General features: G+C 47.3%; 1 protein-coding gene across 2 annotated transcripts; it reads right to left on the bottom strand.

The window, feature by feature from the left end:
* Positions 1–424: 424 nt before the first annotated feature.
* Positions 425–23,380, bottom strand: MDC1 (mediator of DNA damage checkpoint 1). 2 transcript variants are annotated; one of them, XM_083600411.1, is made up of 15 exons: positions 23,207–23,380; positions 22,742–22,881; positions 19,252–19,725; positions 17,753–17,846; positions 15,367–16,871; positions 13,671–13,751; positions 12,222–12,308; positions 9,872–10,339; positions 7,717–7,784; positions 7,070–7,621; positions 6,498–6,632; positions 5,407–5,589; positions 4,152–4,280; positions 1,902–2,012; positions 425–783 (listed from the first exon to the last, which is right to left on the bottom strand). In XM_083600411.1, exons 2-15 carry the CDS (start codon positions 22,878–22,880, stop codon positions 529–531), a joined length of 4,281 nt encoding a protein of 1,426 aa, XP_083456537.1. In that variant the 5' UTR covers position 22,881; positions 23,207–23,380; the 3' UTR covers positions 425–528. The 2 variants fall into 2 exon arrangements, with proteins under 2 accessions (XP_083456537.1, XP_083456536.1); XM_083600410.1 differs by having other exon boundaries at positions 23,138–23,379.
* Between the last annotated feature and the right edge of the window lie 295 nt (positions 23,381–23,675).

Here is a 23,675-nt window from a genome sequence, read left to right as displayed (position 1 = left end):
GTTCCAGTCTTTGGTTTCTCTGAGACTGCTGTTTTCTGCATGTTACAAAGTTGTATAGCTCCTCAAACTACTTAGCTGATTATTATCAATAAAAAGTTCTTAAGCAAAGTTCTTAACCCGAGGTACTATTTCTGGGTTAGCGGAGTCTGTAACCTGAAGCGGATGTAACCTGAGGTACCACTGTATAACAAAAAACTTGAACCTGCTGAGGCAGAACTGCAGAAAGCCCTGCATGAAAACTGTTTGGCTTCCATATACAGTTTGGTATAAATAAATAAATTATTATTATTATTATTATTATGATTATTATTATTATTATCATCATCATCATCATCATTATTAAAATATCCCCCCCCTTGGCACAGCCACAGGAAATATGCACACCCTCCCTTTCCCACAGATACACAATTCCAAAAGAACCAGGTTGTTTTTTATACCCATTTTATTGACAGTGGTAAAAAAAAAAACACAAAAGAGTTATTTACAAGTTTAAGGCAACGTCGCCATGTAATGGGCTGCGCTTTGGTCTCAACGCTGCCTCTTGGCTGTGCTGGGCAAGGCTGGGGTTGCTGGCGCTGCAGCCTCCCTCTTCCTCCTTGTCCTGGTCGGGGGAGTGGCAACGGAGGGGGCGCTCATCTCGTTCAGCCGGTGGGCGTCCACATCCAGCTTCTGCTGCAATATACCTGTCAGGATGAACTCTGCATTGGCAATGGGGAGCTTGGCGTCCTGAGCTGCTTTGCAGCGGGGCAGGTCTTCGGGACAGGAAATCACAACGCACTTGTCCTTAAGCAAATAAATGAAAAAGGTTGAGAGTCAGGTCTCGCTCTCAGAAAAAGAAGGAACATTTTATCATATGTGGTGGGAATGTAAGAAAACAACTACTGGGAAATGATATATGAGATGAGAAAGATGTTGAAATATACATTTTCTAAAAAAACCCAGAATCACTTCTACTTGGTATTATAGGTCAGGATATTAATAGGCAAGATGTTGAATTGTTTTTATATGCAACAACAGCGGCAAGAGTATTGTTAGCCCAGAAATGGAAGCAAGAAGAAATTCCGATGAAAGAAAAATGGCAGACAAAAATAATGGACTATGCAGAATTGGACAAAATGACAGGAAGGATTCGAAACTTGCGGGAACAGAGATTTACAGAGATTTATTTGAAGAGCAATTGTAATCAACAAAATACGCTAGTAGGACTGCAAGTTTTGTAGGGAGAAATATATGAAGTGCTACAAAGTAGATAAAGAATAGAGATATTGGTTATGAGTTTTAAATGTAACAGGGAAAATAAGAAATGTATACTAAGAGATTATGGGACGCAGGTGGCGCTGTGGGTTAAACCACAGAGCCTAGGACTTGCCGATCAGAAGGTCGGTGGTTCAAATCCCCGTGACGGGATGAGCTCCCGCTGCTCGGTCCCTGCTCCTGCCAACCTAGCAGTTCGAAAGCACATCAAAAAGTGCAAGTAGATAAATAGGTACCGCTCTGGCAGGAAGGTAAACGGCGTTTCCGTGCGCTGCTCTGGTTCGCCAGAAGCGGCTTAGTCATGCTGGCCACATGACCCGGAAGCTGTACGCCGGCTGCCTTGGCCAATAAAGCGAGATGAGCCCCACAACCCCAGAGTCGGTCACGACTGGACCTAACAGTCAGGGCAGGGGTCCCTTTACCTTTACTAAGAGATTAGATTGGAAAATTTTCAGACTGGACTGATGGAAGTAAAAATATTGAATAGGACGTAAAAATATGTTTAATTACTGTTGGAAATGGTATGTTAAAAAAACTAATAAAAATTTATATAAAAAAGAGAGTCAGGTCTCGCTCTCAGGTATTCCTTTTGCCTCAGCGTTTCTGCCAGTACCCCACGGGATGCCATGTAAACACGCACGGTTCACCTTGTAGGCTCGAGGCATTCTGGGTAAGAACTTGCCGCCACCGCACTGCACAATGTTCCTCATGTCCTCCAGCTCCAGGTTGACGTTAGGCGTAACGTGGATCTCGTAGCCCTGGAAGGGAAAGAGACAGGTCTGTGGTGTGTCAAAGGAGCATGGGAATCCGAAGATTAGCGAGGAAGGGTTGAGCCAGAATTGGATTGTGCCTGCGACTCAATATGAAAGCTTACACCATAGAAATCATATATAATGAATTGAAAAAGTTGTTTTAAATAACATTTGTAAAAATAAAACCCCAGAAGCTTTTCTTTTGGGAATTATAGGGACAGAACTACCTAAATTGTATAGAACTTTATTCACATTTGTAAAAATAAAACAACCCCAGAAGCTTTTCTTTTGGGAATTATAGGGACAGAACTACCTAAATTGTATAGAAATTTATTCATGTATGCTACTACAGCAGCAAGAATGTTACTTGCTCCAAATTGGAAAGAAGCAGAAGTCCCAGAAAAGGAAGAATGGGTACAAAAACTCATGGAATATGCAGAAATGGTGAAACTGACTGGAAGAATAAGAAATCAAGATAACAAACTTTTTATAAAAGAATGGAAATGGTTTATTGAATATTGACAGAATTGCAAACAGATAAAAACATTGGCAGGATTAATGTAATAACTTGCAGTTTTATAAGAGTATATATCTACAGTAGATAAAGGAATGAGTAAGTTAAATGAATTTGGATATGCAGAAGATAAGAAAAAATGAATTTAAGGAACCGCAGAACGAGGGGAAGGAAGTCAAATTTTGAAATGTTAAATTGATTGTAAAACTAATGAAATGTATAAATTTGAAAATATAAAGAAAAAAGAAAGAAAGCCGACACCATAATGAAATGTGTTAGTCTTTAAAGGGATTAGCAAGGCTCTAGGTTGTTTCTCCTGCAACAGACCAATACGGCTGCTCCTCTGAAAGTTGGAAGACATATTCTGAGCCTTCGTGCTGTATTTTGCCTCCCACCGTTACCTCAGGGGCGGTTTAGCATTACATCTCCTCATCCTTATACTATAACACTCCTCTGTGGGGAGGAAATTCCACCACTCAGGGCCTGCTGCAGAGAATGCCTTCTCCCAAAACTTTTCAAGGGCAGTGGAACTACCAAAGGGGACCCCTCTGCCGATCTTGCCCCCCAACCTCCCAAGGAACTGTAGGGAAGCGGTGTCATGGTGCCAACTTGCTGTGGCCTTACAACCCACAAGAAGTGGGCGGGTTATCAGTTTCCTCTCTTTTTTTTTTTTGTATATACAGTAGTACCTCGGGTTAAAGAACTTAATTTGTTCTGGAGGTCCATTCTTAACCTGAGGTACCACTTTAGCTAATGGGGCCTCCCGCCACCGCCACGCAATTTCTGTTCTCATCCTGAAACAAAGTTCTTAACCCGAGGTACTATTTCTGGGTTAGCGGAGTCTGTAACCTGAAGTGTATGTAACCCGAAGTACCACTGTAATTTTTAATTAAATTTTCTGTTTTACCCTTTAAAGTACTCATTTTTACATCCTTAAGATATCAATGACTTGCCCTCTTCTCCTTCCATGGTTCATTTTACATATCATAAATCCCTACATATTATAACATCCATCATAACTTATTTACACTGTTGAATTTATCCTAATGCTGCCAGAATTTTCAGCTGTACACAGTTATTTCCGCCACAGTGGTACCTCAGGTTAAGTACTTAATTCGTTCCGGAGGTCCATTCTTAACCTGAAACTGTTCTTAACCTGAAGCACCACGTTAGCTAATGGGGCCTCCCACTGCCGCCACGCGATTTCTGTTCTCATCCTGAGGTAAAGTTCTTAACCCGAGGTACTATTTCTGGGTTAGCGGAGTCTGTAAGCTGAAACGTCTGTAACCTGAAGCATCTGTAACCTGAGGTACCCCTGTATATTAAAAACAGTTTTCCAATCTTCTCTAAACGAATGTTCTTCTTCTTCTCTTATTCTATATGTTAAGTCTGCAAGCTGCACATATTCTGTCAGCTTAAGTTGCCACTCTTCTTTGGTTGGGACCTTAAACTTACAGGTTATCAGTTTCTTCCCTGATGGGGTTCCTGCTGCACATCTGAGAGAAAAATTCAAACCCCATTCCAACAGCTCTGGGGTTGGGGAAAATCCTTTGCCCACTTTGCTGTGCATACCTGGGCTAGGTAGTTCTGTGGGCGTGGCCCAAGGCAAAGGCTGCTAACCGTGACCTCACCTGGAGCACGCCTCCCTCTTGCCGGGCCTTCTGCAGCGACGCGGAGAGCTTGAACCGGAAGTATTCCTCCTTCTCGGGGTCGGAAACGAGGAAGCTGTTTGGGGCCAGGAAGAAGGAGTTCTGCCGGCTCTGCGAGGAGAGAAAACGTGGGAAGGAGGTTGGAGAATAGGCAGCCACACACAGTCAACTGCGGAAAGGCGTAAGGCCCTACCATGATACTAACTGCTCGTTGGTTCACCAAAACAAGGAGAGCCCTGCTGGATCAAGCCAATGGCCCTTCTAAACGGTCTTGGCCCTGTATACCTGAAGGAGCACCTCCACCCCCATCGTTCAGCCTGATACATAAATCGTAATAAAACATTAATCATGTCCCTATACAGGGCTGCCTTCAGACGTCTTCTAAAAGTCAGATAGTTGTTTATCTTCTTGATATCTGAAGGGAGGGTGTTCCACAGGGAGGGTGCCACCACCGAGAAGCTCTCTGCCTGGTTCCCTGTAACTTCACTTCTGGTAGTGAGGGAACTGCCAGAAGGCCCTCAGCGCTGGACCTCAGTGTCCGGGTTCAATGAAGGGGATGGAGACGCTCCTTCAGATCACTGCTATGGAGCCTGATCAGTCATCAAAGGCAGCAATACACAGTATTATCTCCCAGACTACTCCCTGGAGAATGAAATGTCACTGCCCGCCCCCTCCGGACTGCAGGAGTGGTACATCCCTGCTGTAGAACAGAAGTAAGGTAAAGGTAAATGGACCCCTGACCATTAGGTCCAGTCGTGACTGACTCTGGGGTTGCGGCGCTCATCTCACTTTACTGGCCGAGGGAGCCGGCGTACAGCTTCCGGGTCATGTGGCCAGCATGACTAAGCCGCTTCTGGCGAACCAGAGCAGCGCATGGAAACACAGTTTACCTTCCCGCCAGAGTGGTACCTATTTATCTACTTGCACTTTGACGTGCTTTCGAACTGCTAGGTTGGCAGGAGCAGGGACCGAGCAACGGGAGCTCACCCCATGGTGGGGATTCGAACTGCCAACCTTCTGATCGGCAAGTACTAAGCTCTGTGGTTTAACCCACAGTGCCACCCACGTCCCTCAGAACAGCAGTAATCAATGGCTATGGATATGGTTGGCCTACAGCTTCCATCATCTCTGACCACTGGGGCTGATGGGAGTTGGAGTCCACTGGCACTGGAAAGGCCCCCTGGTGGCTAACCCTGCCCCAGAGAATTCTGGGAGAGAGGCAAGTGAAGCAGCTCACCTTCTCCAGCCAGCTGAGGGTCACAATGGGGATGCCCCGCGCCATTGCGCACAGGAACTTGACCGTACGCCGGATGCGGTCCGTCACCAGGTGGGTGCAGTCGAAGACGGACTCTGCCAAGGAGCCGCCCAGCTCTGTCACAATGTGCTCCCCTTCTTCGCCGGTCCCCGCCATGAACAGCACCTGGGAGGGGCAGCAAGAGAAGGAATGGGAAGCCACTGGGGCCGGGGGTGGGTGGGAATATAACCCCAACCTTCAGCATGCAGCCACTGGCAAGCCATTCAAATCCACGCTTCTCAAACCCTATAGAACAGCCCTTTTTCAACCTTGAGTCCCCCAAATACTGTCGGACTACGACTCCCATCATCCCTAGCTAGCAGGACCAGTGGTCAGGGATGATGGGAGTTGTAGTCCCACAAAATCTTGGGGAAAGGCTACTGCAAAACTTGGGCCACGACCTATGAATTCTGTTTCTGTGTCTTTGCTCAACACAAATACGTGAACATTGTGAAATTAAAAGCGCTGAACTCTGGGCTAGATTGTGCTCACACGTTTATTGTGCTGCACACAAGAAAATTGCTCTCACAAACAATGCAAAACTTCATATCGCATTTTGCATGTTTCTGTACAAATATGAAATGGTCTGGACGTTTCAAAGTCTTGATGTACTGTCCGTGTTATCTCTACAAATGTCATCTTGGATTAAAACAAACTAGTCATCATCAGAGGTAATGCCTTTGAGCTCAGTACTGTTGGCTTGTCTATAAACTGTGCAATGGGTCTTCATTACTGTTTGACTGTAACAAAAACCATTCCCATTCCTTATCTTTTTAAAAATATTTCTATGAAAGTAGTTAAGAACTTACTGGTTTTACAAAATATTGATAGCTTTCCCCTGTTTACATTCCATTTGAGTTCAGAAGGTGGATGCTTGGATTAAAAAGTCATATATGAAAAAAATAAAATTTAAAAAATATGCACAAGCTACTGTTTCCTTGCTGAGGGTGCCAAATGCTAAGATCCCAGAGCTCGCCCACTCAAGGTGTTCTCCCTCCAACCCCTTCCTCCATCCCAACACGTGTGTGCAGTACCTTTGGGACAGGACTGCCCAAGACCCCCGAGTCCTGGGTTTGCCTCCGGGGCTGGCTTCTTGTTCCCACTGGCTTGCTCTCTGTGCTCTGCTTCCGGGACCTCCTTCCTGAGGACGGAGTGGACTGCGCTGGCTCCTGTGGAGAAGGGGGGCAAGCAAAAAAATGAGGAGAGGGTCACACCGAGGAGGATCCTTTGGCTCGCAAGCCCCTCCCCGCCACCAGACATCCCGCCTCCTGGTTGTCAAGGCCCAACTCTCCCTGCCTACAGGTTACCAAGGACTATCACACCGGAGCCAGGAGGATTCACACAGGAGGCAAGGCTAAGCCGGGTTTACTGCAGCCTGGCATGGGAGCTCAGCAAAGGAGCATTTTCCCTACAGGAAAGGTGTGGGAAGGGTTCTGAAACCCACCCAGCACTCGTGCATCTAGCTTCGTTTTCAGAACAGGCTGCCCAACGGGATTCTGAAAAGGCCAAATCCAATTTAACCAGTCGTCTTTAAGACCAGGCATGAGACCGCCTCATCCAATAGCATCACTAATGACCTTCTTCCTCCTGCTGCTCCCTTACCCACCTGCCCAGGTTTGGCTTCTTTCCCAGAATCCTTTGGGCTGGGCACGCTCACTGAAGAGCAGCTCGACCGCCTGCTGGCTGCTCGGGTCCTCGGGCGCAGGGCCTCCTGTTCTTCCGCAGGCTTGACTGCTGTTCCCTGTTTCCCTCGCCTTGTCCTCTCCCGGGGGCCAGGGCTGTCTATGGCTGTTGGCACCCCTTCCTGAAGCCTGATGGCAGCCCCCGTTTTCCTCTGCGAGCCCCTGGCTCGGCCTTGACGCGGGGTGGCTGCCGGTTCCCTGTTCTTGGTCTTCTTGCCGGGGCTCGGTCCTTCTTCTTCCGACTGCTCCGGCTCCTCTTCCGGTTCTCCCATATGTCGGGTCGGCTTCTTCCGCTGCCGCAGCCCCTGGCGCCTGGCGACAGGGGCTGCCGGTTCCCTGGACTCGCCCGCATCAGCAGATCCCACACGGCCACGGGTTGGTCGCTCTGGAACGGGAGCTGGGGAAACAGTACTGCTGGCAGACCGCAGACCGCGCCTCCGCGGGACAACAGCAGAGGCCGCCGGCTCCTGTTGCACCTGTAATATGAAGGGCGATTAAGGCCTACAGGAGCTATGCGGAGAAATTCAGGGAGGGAGGAATGAAGGACTGTAGTGGCCAAGTCCAAGCCCACCTGCTCAGAATTCCTCGCTTCTCCTGCCGGAGCCGAGCTCCTTTCTTCCGACTGAACGTCAACAGGAGCTAGGGAAGAAGCAGAGTGAAAAGCCTTAAGCTGAGTGGCGCAACTTCCTGTTAGGATTCTTGCTCTGTGTTTGCAGTCATGAGATTGTTGTCTATCACATAACGGTGTATGTTTTCATTCCACAGAGTGGGAAGTGACGGAGGCAGGATGTTTGGGTATTACTGTGTTCTGGAAAGTGGAACTACTGTTCTTTCATCTTTCTCTCTTTGCTGTCTGATGAGAAAGAGGAAGGAGCTAAAGCAGAATGCTCTGTGTATTATATGTAAATAAAGTAGATTAGCCAAAATGCTGAGCTACTGAGTTCTGTTACAAACTGCAAATACTCTGCAGGATCGAAGGGGGGTGATGCCTCTTGGTATCAGTCGCTGGAGAAAGCTTTTGAAGCTCCCAAACGACCGACCAGGAGGGAGAGAACATGCCAGTCAGGCATGTGTCTCTGCCAGGGTCCTACATGAGAGTAGGACAATCCTTTTTTTTCCTTTTCTTTTTTATTGGTTTTCACATATTACTTTACGATACAGATATACCAAAGCCAACACCATTTCCTCCCCATTCTCCCATACATTTACATTTCTATTTCCTCAATCCATCATATTATTCTTTTCTCCCTCCTCCCACTTCCCTCCACCCCCACTCGATTTCCTCCACATTATACAATTTACAATAATCTTTGCATTCTACAACCTTCTCAAATCATCTACATATTCTTATTATCTTGCCTTACTAATTTTTCTTCCATCCAGTACTTCACATTTTAATCTAGGCATATTAGCATATCTGTTTTTGAGCAATATTTTGCCATATATTCATCAAAATATTTCCACTCCTTTTTAAATTGTTGATTCGACTGATTTCTTATTATGGCAGTTAATTTTGCCAAAATTCAATCTATCCTAACACTTCCACTCCAGCCACCAGGAGGCAGCGCCAACTGGAGGAACCTCCACTCCTTTCCTGGAAGATCTCTGGTTCCAAAACATGAACCCCACTAAACCCTGGCTCGACCCTCCCAGAGGATTCACATAGAGTTGAGCCTCCCAGGCCCATCAGCTATTCCTAATTTGCAGGAACGCAAATGGAAACCCACCATGGTTTGGCCTCTGCCACCGCCAGTTTCCTTGCTAAGCCCCACTGGGCCTGCTGTTTGGAGACTGGGCCAGCTCCCGCATGACAGACCCTTAAGAAATCCTCCAATGAACAAATAGGGGGGTTTCCCACCCCCACCCCCTATGAAGGGTTGTTGTCCAAGAGGAAATGGATGGAGCCAGAGAAAACGCCGGGCAGCCTTGCACAGCGCTCTTTCCCTGCGATAGCCGTGTGCTACTTCACCCCTTCCCTACCATCCACGCAACTCTCATATATACAACAAACCCCTCTTTACTCGGACTTTTGATGTACAGTGGTACCTCGGATCAGGAACTTAATTCGTTCTGGAGGTCCGTTCTTAACCTGAAACTGTTCTTAACCTGAAGCACCACTTTAGCTCATGGGGCCTCCTGCTGCTGCTGCTGCTGCTGCGCGATTTCTGTTCTCATCCTGAGGTAAATTTCTTAACCCGAGGTACTATTTCTAGGTTAGCAGAGTCTGTAAGCTGAAGCGTCTGTAAGCTGAAGCATCTGTAACCCGAGGTACCACTATATTTTTAAGGACCAACCCAATTCTGGAGATTGTATGTATTTACCCTGGTTTGGGCATTGTTGTTTTTGATTGTCAAAGCCTGCCCTGGGACCTAAGGGCTTCTGCTGGTGGTGGTTATTTAATATACACAGAGAGTGAAAGATACACAACTCACACGCAAGGAAGCAATTCCAAGAGGAACTATCCAGAGAACAAGGGGGGAGGGGGGTCTGCTGTCACGGAAAGCCAGATGACAATAAGCAGTGTCTCAACCATATCTGCAATTGGAGCTCTTACTCTCAGGGTTCTGGGTTCGAGACCCACGTTGGGCAAAAGATTCCCGCATTGCAGGGGGCTGGACGAGAGGACTCTCATGGTCCCTTCCAACATGACAATTCTATGATTCTATTATTAGACCTTTTTGGGGCGACCATACATTCCCCAGCCTCCAGCCATATCTACTGCTCACCTGCCTTGTTCTGTGCCTCTAACTTCACATCAGTGCTTCCACCTTCGGGGGCTGTCACACCCTCCTGTTTTGGGCTCCCGGAGACCTCGTCGGCCAATGTTGAGGGTTGACTATTGTCAACAGAAGGAATCTGCCCTGCATGGATCAGCTGGGCTTCCTCTTCCTGCTTGAGCTCCTGGGAAGCAGCGCCCCCCACTGGCTGCGATGCAGGCTGAGAATGGGGCAGTTGTGGAGTGCTGGTCCCTGGGAGGCTGGCCGCCTGTTGCCCCCTAGAGGCCGACCCTGAAACTACCATCTGCGTTGCCTGCTCGGACGAACGCGGCAAGATTAGTTCTGTATCTTCCTCCTCTTTGCCAAGAAAGTCCTGAGTGGGGTCTTCCAAGAGCCGCCCAGGGTCCTGGCAGAATGGCTGAGTGGCTTCCATCGTGTAAGCATCCGAGTCGTCGTCATTCGGAAAGGAGCTGCTCTCTACGCGGAGAGAAAGAAGAGAGGCAATCCCAACACAGTGTTCATTCTCCCCTGACTCTAATCTAGTTATCTCTCGCTTGGACTACCGCAATGTGCTCTATGTGGGGCTACCTTTGAAGGTGACCCGGAAACTACAACTAATCCAGAATTCAGCAGTTAGACTGGTGACTGGCAGCGGCCGCCGAGACCATATAACACCGGTCTTGAAAGAGTACGTTTCCGAGCACAATTCAAAGTGTTGGTGCTGACCTTTAAAGCCCTAAACGGCCTCGGCCCGGTATGCCTGAAGGAGCGTCTCCACCCCCATCGTTCAGCCCAGACACTGAGGTCCAGCGCCGAGGGCCTTCTGGTGGTTCCCTCACTGCGAGAAGCCAAGTTACAGGGAACCAGGCAGAGGGCCTTCTTGGTAGTGGCGCCCACCCTGTGGAACGCCCTCCCACCAGATGTCAAAGAGAAAAACAACTGCGAGACTTTTAGAAGACACCTGAAGGCAGCCCTGTTTAGGGAATCTTTTAAAGTTTAATAGACTATTGTATTTTAATATTCTGTTGAAAGTCGCCCAGAGTGGCTGGGGAAACCCAGCCAAATGGGCGGGGTATAAATAAATAAATAAATAAATTATTATTATTATTATTATTATTATTATTATTATTATTATTGGGATGGGGGATCTTTGGCCTTCAAAATGTTACTGGACTACAACTTCCAACAGCCTCGACCACTGACCATGCTTGTTGGGGTTGATGGGAGATGTAGTTTGGCCACATCTAATTCTCAGCCCTTAAATCCTCTCATCACAGCCTTATAGAAATAAATCGGATGTGCTTTTTAAAGTGGCTCTTTGACTAGCGTGATGACGGGGTGGGGTGGGGAAATCGACTAAGAGTCTTGCAGCAACTGAAAAGACCCAACAAATGGAAAATGAAGATGATGGACTATGTGGAAATGTCAAGGCTGACTGGGAAGATCAGGCACCAAGATGATGATAAATTCAACAAAGAACAGCATAACTTTATAGAATATATTAAAGAACACTGTAAACACTTAAAAATGTTAGCAGGATTGACATAATACTTGTAATTTAAAACGACAAAGGATAAAATTAAAGGGTGATAATTTAGATAAATATAATTAGATGCAGGGAAAAAAGGGAATATAAATTTTGGGAGCCATGGGAGGGGGGGGGAAGCCCAGGGGTTCAGGGAACCCCATAAATGTATTGATATGGACTATGGTTTAATGCAAACAATTGTGTGTGTGAAAATAAGAAAGAAAGAAAGAAAGAAAGAAAGAAAGAAAGAAAGAAAGAACAGAAGAAAGAAAGAAAGAAAGAAAGAAAGAAAGAAAGAAAGAAAGAAAAAGAAAGAAAGGACAGACCCAACAAATTTTATTACGATCTCTCACAGGCTAATGCCCAGTTCATCTGTGCAAATCTCTTTACATGCATTTATACAAATATATTTTCCTGGAGGTAAGAAAACTGAGAGTTGTAAGTGAAGCCAGAAGGAAATGAAATGAATATATAGATAGATATGCAGATAGGGACAATTCAAACAGAGCTGATGAAGAGGACAAGCTGACAAGAGTTTATGCTATGAGATTTTCAGCAAGAACTACTGCTCCCTTACATGCCGCCCCTTCTCCCTTTGCTGCCCCTCAGGCCTGAAACCACCCCTCCAAAGTTTGGATTCCTTATACCCATCAGTCCCAGCCAGCAGAGCCAATCAGGGCAGGCCCAGACATTCGGTACTGAACCCCATTGGACCAAATGGTGGGTCATGTAGCCTATAAGCATTGAGGCAAGTGGCGCAGTCTGGAAGAGTCCATCTGGACAACTGTGGGGAAGAGGCTGCCGTGTGGACATGGGTCAAGATGGACTCACCTTTCGCAGCCCGGAGTCTGCATGGCACAGAGGGGGACTGAAAGACAAATGCCTTTGCAGCCGCCTCTTCGAGAGCACAATTGGCACCTGGGTGGAGGGTGGAAAACACAGGAAAGGTGTTCAACATTTTGAGAGGATCCATTTTTTATATATATATATAAATGTGGCCGACCTGTAAAAGGGTAAAAGAGTATTGGGAAATAATTTATAATGAACTGAAAAAAATGTTTAAAAGCACTTTTCCAAAAAACAAACAAACCCAGAGTCCTTTTTGTTGGGGATAATTCAGACAGAAATCCACAGGTGTCAAAAAAGGTTATTTAAGTACGCCACTACGGCGGCCCATGTTTTGTTAGCCCAAAAACGGAAAACTAGCGAGGTCCCAGCTAAAGAAGAATGGCAACTTAAACTGATGGAATATCCGCAGCTTGCGGACTTAACATATAGAATAAGAGAACAAGAAGAACATACGTTTAGAGAAGATTGGAAAATGTTTATTGAATATATGAGGGGAAATTGTGTACACTTTAAAACGTTGGCAGCATTAAGATAAATTCAACAGCGTAAATAAGTTTTGATGGAAGTAGTAACGGTTTAGTTATATAAAATATGCAGGCATTTATGTAATGCAAAATGAACCACGGAAAGAGAAGAAGGGGTGTCACTGATATTTTAAGGTTGTTTAAATGAATATTCTAAACTGTAAAACAGAAAATTTGATAAGAATTAGAGAGAGGGAGAGAGAGAGAGAGAGAGAGACAGAGAGAGAGGACCCTCTCTCTTTAAATCTTCAAAGCTCCCCCACCACAAGTTTACACCCCCCCTTTTAGGCTCTGCACTCCTCCTCTCCCAACACAACAGCTATACCTCTTCCCCCTGCCCCAATCTTCATCCAAAAACTGACACAAATAAATCTAACGTGTCATAGGGAAGCTGCTTTGTGGAGAATCGGATAATTGGTTTCCCTAGCTCAGTGCTGCCAGCACAGGCTGGCAGTGGCTCTCAGGCATCTCCGACTCTCCCAGCCCCCCCCCTCGGGGATTGAAACTGGGACATTCTGCATACCAAGCAGGTGTCCTGCCACGGAGTTTCAGGCCTTCCCTATGTAACACAAACCAATGCAATGAAACAAAGATTAAAATATAAGAGAAAATGCTTGGCCAAATAACAAGGCTTTAACTTGGGGCTAATGAGTGCCAGATGTACCTTCCTCTGGTGGGTGGGGGGCATTTGACAGTCAAGGTCCTCTCTCTTTTCTACATATTTCCCTCCCCCCCCCCCACTGATACTGCAGTGCTTAGAAACGACAGTGTTGGTACTTATAAGCTAAGGCCCAAATAGCAGCCAGACACGGTCTCACAGGTTTTCCCCTGGGAAGCCAGATTTCTCAACCACTACACCTGTGACAGCTGCCACGGGCTTCCCTCAGAATCCTGCAAAACTCCTTACCTTTTGCCTTTGCAGCCACAGGAGAGGAGGTCTCGACAGGCAAGAAACACTGAGTGTCCTGGAGAGCCAGGTCGGGCTCTTCTGGGGGATGAGAGGGGAAGGGGAGAAGAATGAACCTTTTATTTCTGAAGGCGAGGGTGCCATGCATAAGTAGGCCAAAATGGCAACGCTCTCACAGAAGTGGGAGGTAATCAGGTTGGCTCAAGTGCAAACAGCCCTTAGGAAATGAAAAAAACAATAATCCAGTGAGGGCAGAACACACTCAGTGGGTTAAGTGACGCTGACTGATTGCCAGGGGGAATGCAATGGAGTATCCAAGACAGAAGGCAGGGCTTGCTGACTTGAACACTGCACTCAGCACTGCCGCCTTTCCTGGCGGGTCCTACCTGTGAACGCGACACCCAAGCAGGCACTGCTCCTGCACAGAGCTCAGAGCATCCCCATCCGTCAGCCCGGGCACTGAGGTCCAGCTCCGAGGGCCTTCTGGTGGTTCCCTCACTGCAAGAAATGAGGTTACAGGGAACCAGGCCTTCTCGGTGGTGGCGCCCGCCCTGTGGAAGGCCCTTCCATCGGATGTCAAGGAAATAAACCACTATCTGACTTTTAGAAGACCTCTGAAGGCAGCCCTGTTTAGGGAAGTTTTTAATGTTTGGTGTTTTATTGTGTTTTTAATATTCTGTTGGGAGCCGCCCAGAGTGGCTGGGGGAACCCAGCCAGATGCGTGGGGTATTAATACTACTACTACTACTAAATTAGTAGTAGTAGTAGTAGTAGTAGTAGTAGTAGTAGTAGTATAGAGTTGCAGCTGCCAAGCCCCTCTCCCTTGGCTCCAAGCAGGCATGGGGAACTTTTGGCCCACCACAGCTTGTTCAGCAACCCTCAGCAGCCATGAGTACAATGGCCAACGGCCAGGGATGCAGGAAGCTGTAGTTTAGAAACACCTGGAAGGCCAAAGGTTCCCCACACCTGGCTCAGAGTTGCTGAGGGAAAAGCAAGGATTTGAGGAAAAAGATATTGCCTGAACAAACCTGCTTCCCTATAGACACCTCTCTGGGGCCTGTAACGCAGGACAGAAATAGTCTAAATAAAATACACTGGTACCTTGGTTCTCAAACACCTTGGTACTCAAACAACCTGGAACCCAAATACTGCAAACCCGGAAGTAAGTGTTCTGGTTCGCGACCTTTTTTCGGAAGTCGAATGTGCTCCGTTTGGAGTGTTACGCTTCTGATTTGAGTGCCACACTTTCGTTTTGAGTGTTACGCCGAGGTCTGTTTTTGCTATTTATTTTGCGTTTTTGTGACTGTGTGGAACCCAGTTCAGCTACCGACTGACTGTGTGACTGCAGTACTGCTTTCATTTTATAGAGCAGTGGACTCATTAGATAGTAAAACTCATGTTAAATTGCTGTTTTAAGGGCTGTTTTTAAAAGTCTGGAACGGATTAATCCATTTTGCATTACTTTCTATGGAAAAGTGCACCTTGGTTTTGGAATGCTTTGGTTTTGGAACAGAGTTCCGGAAAGGATTAAGTTTGAGAACCAAGGTACCACTGTAAAATGAATCTAAAGGGCACCTTGTTTGTGCAAGGCCCTGCTCAGGACAACTGCACAAGCGCAAACCTGGTACTGCATCTCAGGTGTATTCCAAGTCGAACGAGAGATCCAGTTTTTCGCATCGCTTTACTTCATACCCACCATCAGTGTTGCTGTCGTCTCCTGGGTGGGGCTCCTCTCCTTCTGTATCTGTATCTTCATCCTCTTTGCTAGGTTCACGGCCGACCCTTGCTTCCACCGTGGAGCCAGTCGACTTCTTCCCATTCGGACAGGATTTCACGGGGACCAGCTGCGTGTCTTGCTCTTCCGAGGATTTCCCGGGCAATGGTTCAGCTTCTCCCTCCGCGTCCGTGTCGCTGTCTTCAGCCACAGATTCCTTGTGGGATGGAGACGTCGCTTCCGCATCTGTGTCGGCGTCCTCCCCTTCAACAGTTCTGGAGATCTCCTGAGGACCAGAAACATCTGGTTTCTCAAGAGGGATACATCCTCCACTGAGCCCAGTGGCTGTGTGGTCCTTGTTTGAGCCCACATCTGGATTTCCAACCTCCTCCTCTTCCACATCTGTATCACTGTCAACAGAGAGAGCAGCCAAGTGTTGACTCTTGGGGTTCCCCAGGGGCTCCTTCCCACCTAAACCGCTGGCCTGTCCACCGGCACCTTCACAACCCCTCTGGGCTTCAGCATCAGGCTCCTTTCTCTCCCCTACAGCATCAGGACCATCCCTTACACCGTTGCCCGGGTGACTGTTGCCCGGCAACGCAGCCTCCTCGATGGAGACCTCCCCTGCATTTCTCCCGACGGGCTTGCAGCTTGACGGACGGGGGCTGTGAGCAACGTTTGAATTCTCCAGCGCCAAGTCAGCCATCTCCACATCTGTATCGTCACCGCTGTCCCCCGCAGCCTCGTGGGTCTTTGTAATCCCAGCTGGATCCTCCACGTCGAGGGACGGGTCTTCCACATCTGTGTCGCTGCCCTCCTCAAACGCAGGCTTCTTGGTCCTTCTTCCATGCACATCTGGGTTAGCTCCTGCCTCTTCCCCATCTCTGTCACCGCTCCCTTTCTCATTGGGCTGGCAGCAGCCCCCAGGATGCATGACACCTTTGGCTCCTTTGCAGCCAACCCCCTCATTTATGGGACAGGGTTCAAGGCCTCCGGGAGATGCAGCAATTGGATTCTCCAGTCCTTCCTCTGCATCGGTGTCGCTGTCTCCATTTTCAACCGGTCGGTGCACCTGCAAGCCCGCAACCCCAGGGCTCTCTGCTCGCTCCACATCTGTGGCGCTGTCCACCGTTTGGTGGCTCTTCCGACAGCCGGCGTCTGGAGTCCCCACCGTCAGCTCCTCCTCATCGGTGTCGCTGCCCACCTCTACGTCCCAGCCACCTTCCCTCAGGCCCCCAGACTCTGGCGTTTCAGGGGTGCTGCCTGCTCTCCGCTCACCCTCCAGGCCTGTATCGCTGTCCTGGTGGGAAGTGACGAGGTTTGGCTCTGATGGGGGGGCCTTGTCTCCCAACTTCACTCCCGTCCCTGTAATTCTTGTCTGGACAGGATGCCCCTCTTGGCTTGGGGTACCATCCTGGCTCTCAAGGAACAGGCGCAGGGATGGACAAGGCGGTTCGCTGCCAGACGGTTCCTCGTTCTCTTCATCACTGCAGGGTACAAATAACATGTGGGGGAGTGGTTTAAAGCTCTCAGCAAATCGTCAGATTCCCTCTACTGTACAACCTGGGGCTCTGACCTATTTAGAGATATCTTAGTCCAGGGGTCAGCAAATTTTTTCAGCAGGGGGCCGGTCCACTGTCCCTCAGACCTTGTGGGGGGCCAGACTATTTTGGGGGGGGGATGAACGAATTCCTTTGCCCCACAAATAACCCAGAGATGCATTTTAAATAAAAGGACACATTCTAGGACACATTCTACTCATGTAAAAACACGCTCATTCTACTCATGTAAAAACACGCTGATTCCCGGACCGTCCATGGGCAGGATTGAGAAGGCGATTGGGCTGGATCCGGCCCCCGGGCCTTAGGTTGCCTACCCATGTCTTAGTCAATGAATCTAACAGATTTATGTGGTGGATAAAGCTTTTCGTGGGAGCGGCCGCCGAGACCATATAACACCGATCCTGAAAGACCTGCACTGGCTCCCAGTACATTTCCGAGCACAATTCAAAGTGTTGGTGCTGACCCATTTCGGTACTTCCGGGTTTGGTGCAGTCCGTAACCCGAAAATGCACAACCCGCAGCGTTCGCAACCCGAGGGATGACTGTATGTAACTGGAATGTGCTTTAGCACTAATTAAAAAATTAACACCACCCTCTGTTGATGCCTCCAGAGGTCTGCTAATTGAAGATATACCATCACTGGACATGGAGGCTCCATTTCTACCGATTGTCACTATGAACCACGGTACAGTCCACGGGTATGTTTAATCCTTCCCACAATGCTTACGCACCCTATTTCTTCCACACGGACTGCCATATACCAGCCCTGCTTCCCTTGAGAAAAGGCAGCTAGAAAAAGGAATTACCTTTCAGGCACGACAGTAGCAGAGGGAGAGAAGAACACAGAGGAACCCAAAGCAGAGCATCTTCCAGCACCATCTCTGATAGAGGAATCTGACCCTAGTGGGGAAGACAGGAAATTTAAAGAATCAGGAACAGCAGGGATGGGGAACTCCAGATTAAATAAACCTAAAGAAATCATTTGCAATCAATACGACATATATACAGTGGTACCTCGGGTTAAGTACTTAATTTGTTCCAGAGGTCCGTTCTTAACCTGAAACTGTTCTTAACCTGAAGCACCAATTTAGCTAATGGGGCCTCCTGCTGCCGCTGCACCGCCGGAGCACGATTTCTGTTCTCATCCTGAAGCAAAGTTCTTAACCCAAGGTAATATTTCTGGGTTAGTGGAGTCTGTAACCTGAAGCGTATTCCGGGGTACCGTTCACAACCCAAAAAGTCCGTAACCAGAGCGGCGCTTCTGCGCATGTGTGAAAGAGCACTTCGGCGCATGCGAGAACTGCACAGAACGCTTCGGCGCATGTGCGCATGGCGAAACCCAGAAGTAAACATTTCTGGGTTTGCCGTGTTCTTAACCCGAAAAAACACAACACGAAGCATTCGTAAGAAGAGGTATGACTGTATGCATACGTATATGTATGTGTGTGTGTGTATACAAGTTATACATTTCACTAATTTTCCAGTCACTTTGACATTTCAAAGCTTGACTTCCTTCCCCCCTCTTTCTGTGGTTCCTTAATTTTATTTTTAATATCTTATGCGTATCCAAATAAACTTAATCTGCTCATTTATTCTTCTTCTTTAAATATATATACTCCTATGAAACTGCAAGTTAACTGTTTATATTTGGACAACTTTCCTGCTGTATTTTATCAGAAGGAGAAAAAAATAATCATTTCCTTAATAACAATTTAAAGAATTTATTTAACTAAAGCAGTAACATTATAGCATATATATCCATGTTTGTTAACTGATGTGGTTAAACAAAAACAAAAAAAGACTTGAGTTTTAGCACACATGAAAAACTTAAAACAAATACAGTGGTACCTCAGGTTAAGAACTTAATTCATTCTGAAGGTCCGCTCTTAACCTGAAACTGTTCTTAACCTGAGGTACCACTTTAGCTAACGGGGCCTCCTGCTGCCGCTGCTGCACGATTTCTGTTCTCATCCTGAAGCAAAGTTCTTAACCCGAGGTGCAATTTCTGGGTTAGAGGAGTCTGTAACATGAAGCGTATGTAACCTGATGCGTACGTAACCCGAGGTACCACTGTACTTATTTCCCGATGAATAGCCTTCGGACTATAATGTAACTTAAACAGAAAACTATATTTAGAAAGATTTTTCCTCCAAAAGCATTTTATTTTAAAAATCTGATTTAAATTTTTTAAAAATCTGATTTTTTAATATATTTTTTTTAATCATTGGTTTTTATCTGCCCTGCCAGGTGGGCAGTATGGCAGATTCTCCCCGCCCCGCCCCCCCACTTCACAACACCCACTTACCATCACTTGCTGGGAGATGTCGGCTCCTGCCTGCCCCATTCACTAATTCCTCCCCATCTTCCTCCTTGTCGGAATCCTGCACCAAGACTCCTCCAAAGCCCATCCGCTTCCCGGGTGCAGGTGTCTCTTCAATGGCCAAAGCACCAACATCCACAATCTTCTGTGTGGGTGGCACCTCCGCGGACTCATCGAGCGACTCATCAGCGCCATCCGGGACCAACACGAAGTACTGGCACCCCACGTCCCCAAAGAGCAGAGCGTCTCCATCCTGAAGGCTGTATCGGACATGTGGGATCAACACCATGCGCTGCCGGCGTGTGCGGTTCAGGCTTCCCAGGTCATACAACAGGTGGGGTCCCTTGTGGGAAGGAACCTCGATCACAGCGTGAGTTTTGGAAACTGAAGCAGCGGGCAAGCAGACCTGACAGCTTTCCAGACGGCCAATGACATTCTCCCCAGGGTAGATCCAGAAATCTAGAAGAATTAATTGATTAATCAATGGAAAATATTTATATCCTGCCCTCCATCCAAAGAACTCAGGGCAGGGAGTAAAGGTAAAGGGACCCCTGACCATTAGGTCCAGTCGTGGCCGACTCTGGGGTTGCGGTGCTCATCTCGCTTTATTGGCCGAGGGAGCCGGCGTACAGCTTCCGGGTCATGTGGCCAGCATGACTAAGCTGCTTCTGGCGAACCAGAGCAGCGCACAGAAATGCCGTTTATCTTCCCGCCAGAGCGGTACCTATTTATCTACTTGCACTCTGACGTGCTTTCGAACTGCTAGGTTGGCAGGAGCAGGGACCGAGCAACGGGAGCTCACCCCGTCGCGGCGATTCGAACCACCGACCTTCTGATCGGCAAGTCCTAGGCTCTGTGGTTTAACCCACAGCACCACCCGCGTCCCTGGCAGGGAGTAATAACTTCAATAAAATAACTACCCTAGACCAATAAAATAAAAATACATATAAACTCTGGCGTATCAAAGATAGCTCAGCTGGGCATAATTTCCAGAAGCTATGTTTTCGTCACCCGACACCAAAATGGTATCCGCACCAATGCCAACCAGATTTCAAGGGGTGTGCAGTTTTGGATGACCTATTCACACAACCTCCACAATGAAGCTCCGTATGAAAACCAAGAAGTAGCCGTTACGTAGTAGGAATCCCAAGAAGGAAACAAGTTATCTGAAATATTAACACACTCTCCCTTGTTCTCTTCTGTACAGGGAAAGCCTTGCCTTTTATGAGTAGCATATATTCTCCATAAATACTTCCAATAAGTTGCACACTCGTCCTAGTGAATCGGGAAAGTGATTATATAATTATGCTTGAAGTCAGCCCTCAACCAACTTCCAAGTCTGTCCTTCAATATGATCAGCTCTAGGAACCACAGCTCTCCACAATCCAGGAGATTCATTTTGCCCACTCCAATCCTGTTTTTCCACCAAACTCTGTTATTTATGCAGTTCTTTTTATTCGATTGGTGTTAGTTCTTAATTTAGTTTTTAGCTCCTTCTTGGTTTCTTTCAATTGGTTATAGCTGCTGTTCTGTGTATTTACCTCAATATTTTGATTATATGCTTAAGCAGGTTGTGTTGGACTATGCCAAAATGGCAAAACTGACTAGAAAGCTCAGGAACCAGGAAGATCAAAACTTTAATAAGGAATGGGGGCAGGGATATAATTTATCATGGAGACCACTCTAAGCAGTTGAAAACATTAGCAGGATTTGACGTTTTCATCCCAAAAAAGTTTTTTATTTGAGTTTCTACTGAAATGAGGCTGCATTTTAATGTTGTATTTTAATCTTATTTTTAAGTTGTATTTTAATCAACTGTTTTTATACCTGGTGTTAGCCGCCCTGAGCCCTGGGGAGGGCGGGGTATAAATAAATAAAATTTATTATTATTATTACAACACTTGTAATGTAATGAGAACTATGGACATAAAGGAGTTATAAAAAACATGGATTATTGAAAAAAGATGCAGTAGAAAAGGTTTAACAAAAGAAACCCATGGAGGGGAAGGTGGGAAGTCCAGAGATTTGGAGGAATCTTCTAATTGTGGATGTGCTGTGATATTATTGTAATTTTTAAAATTTGGAAAAGCAAATAAAAAATATTTTCAAAAAAATAAAAAAGTGCTTAAGCAGGTTAAGGCACCCTGACCACTTTTCTGAACAAAAAGGCAGGATAAAACTCCACCAACAAACCCACAAGTCCCTGACTTTCAAACCTCCACCTGTGTTCATCCATCTGTTCAGAGGCAAGCCTATTTATATGAACCATTAATCAGATATAACCACACCTGAATTGTTTACATAACCAAGGGTAAATCAGACCATGATCAATGGGATTTAACAACTCTGGCACACCCTAAAAATCACAGCCTCTCTGGTGGATGAAGGAAGGTGTAGAAATTTCCATAAAGAAACGCAAAAAGAGACAATTTTTAGCAAAGCCATCAACAAAGAGTTAACCCATGCTGAAACTGATGCAGCTGGATGCTAAGTTCAGGTCAAAGGTAAAGGGACCCCTGACCATTAGGTCCAGTCTTGGCCAACTCTGGGGTTGCGGCGCTCATCTCGCTTTATTGGCCGAGGGAGCCGGCATACTGCTTCCGGGTCATGTGGCCAGCATGACTAAGCCGCTTCTGGCAAACCAGAGCAGCGCACGGAAACGCCGTTTACCTTCCCGCCGGAGCGGTACCTATTTATCTACTTGCACTTTGACGTGCTTTCGAACTGCTAGGTTGGCAGGAGCAGGGACCGAGCAACGGGAGCTCACCCCGTCACGGGGATTCGAACCGCCGACCTTCTGATCAGCAAGTCCTAGGCTCTGTGGTTTAACCCACAGCGCCACCTGCGTTCAGGTTACTCCCAGGTTAATCAAACTCAGGTTTACAACCTTAAGCATTTGACCCTCATGTATTGCGAACTGCTATTGCTCGCTTTTTAGTCAAGATGAGCTCTGAAAGTAAGTTTACAATGACAAATTCAAAGGAAGGCAACATCAAATTAGGGATGAATGTGGAGCAGTGTGTTTTGGCCCTAGGCTACTGCCAATGGGAGGAGCAGCAGAATTATTCACAGGTAGGTTGGGATGGGCAGATGGCAAAGATGCCAACCTATGGAAGCAGCCCCTCTGTTGTTCAAACTGGCCCTCCTTCCTATGCCCCACTGCCAAGGAGTAACTTTATATTATTCACAAACCAACCCACACTGACAGTAATCAGCAAAACTCCTTTTTCTCTTGGCAGGAACTGAGCGCCCCAGGATCCAACAAGACAAGGGCTGGTTTTAATTTGCATCCCTTCTCTTTCTCTCTTCACACAGATCTTAAGATAGAAATGGCTCCTCGTACAGATCAGAGATGCAGAACCCTTCATACCCAGCCCTTGGAATACAGCAATCTATCCAATCAAACGCAGTAGAGGAAAATAAAGGCTTGATCGCTTCTTAGGAAAATTGCAGGATTAAGATGCACCGTCCTTACCTTTCTCGGGACCATACTTGCTGCTCAGGAGCCGCAAGCGCCCCACGGGCTTGGGGGGCTTGTCAGAGTCGCCAGCCCCATCGGAGGAATCGTCAGGATCCCCTTCTTCATCCCAGACCAAACGCTGCGTTAGATCCATTCTGCAAGAGACAAAAGGAGCCATAACCTCGCATCGTGGCAGAGACACCAACACACACACGCCCCCTTCCCCAGATCTCACTTGCACTGATCCTGACCCTGCAGAAACCCCCCTCCCGACCCATTTTCTGACGCCCCCTGCCCTCGATTTTCCACCCTACCCGCAAACCCATTTTCCCAACTTTTTTTTTTTTTTGCACATTTCTATCCGCCCCCCCCCCAATAAACCGCACAGCAAACAGCTTCAAGCGAACCAACCCCTAAAACCGAACGCGGGACAAAAGTCTCTGCAAGCGGCAGCCCCAGGAGTTGGGCTCCAGCACTCACTTCTCTGCATGCGGGTCCCGCCTCTCTCGGAAGCGACTGCTTTCTATTGGTCAGCCGCGCCGCCACTTCAAAGCTCTCCTCCTCTCCATTGGGTCTGTTCACCCGCGGGAGGGAGAACGGAGAGGGTTAAACGGTTCCCCGCCTGCCCGGGAGGCAAGAAGAGAATGACCACAGAGAGGAGAAACGTCGGGCTAGAGGGCCACACGACAACCATAGAGTTACAAAGATTTCAGCTTCCGGTTGCACTGCGGGAGCCGTGTGTGCGCGCGCCCGGATACGGAAGTGAATATTGCACATTGAAAAATAAAGGATAAATGTTATGTTTTATCACTTTCCGGTAGGCTCGGTCTTCGCGAGGGGTTAGGGGAAGCGCAAAGGCTGTTGTGTACCCCTAAAAAACCCCAAAATGGATCACTTTGGGATCTTCGGGGACCTACTGCCCGGGAAGCGAGCTTTCTTGCGATCCCCA

Source organism: Podarcis filfolensis, assembly GCF_964270895.1.
Source record: "Podarcis filfolensis genome assembly, chromosome: 2".
NCBI lineage: Eukaryota > Metazoa > Chordata > Lepidosauria > Squamata > Lacertidae > Podarcis > Podarcis filfolensis.
The sequence above is the reverse complement of the archived record's forward strand: the minus strand, read 5'-3'. Positions and strand labels throughout refer to the sequence as shown.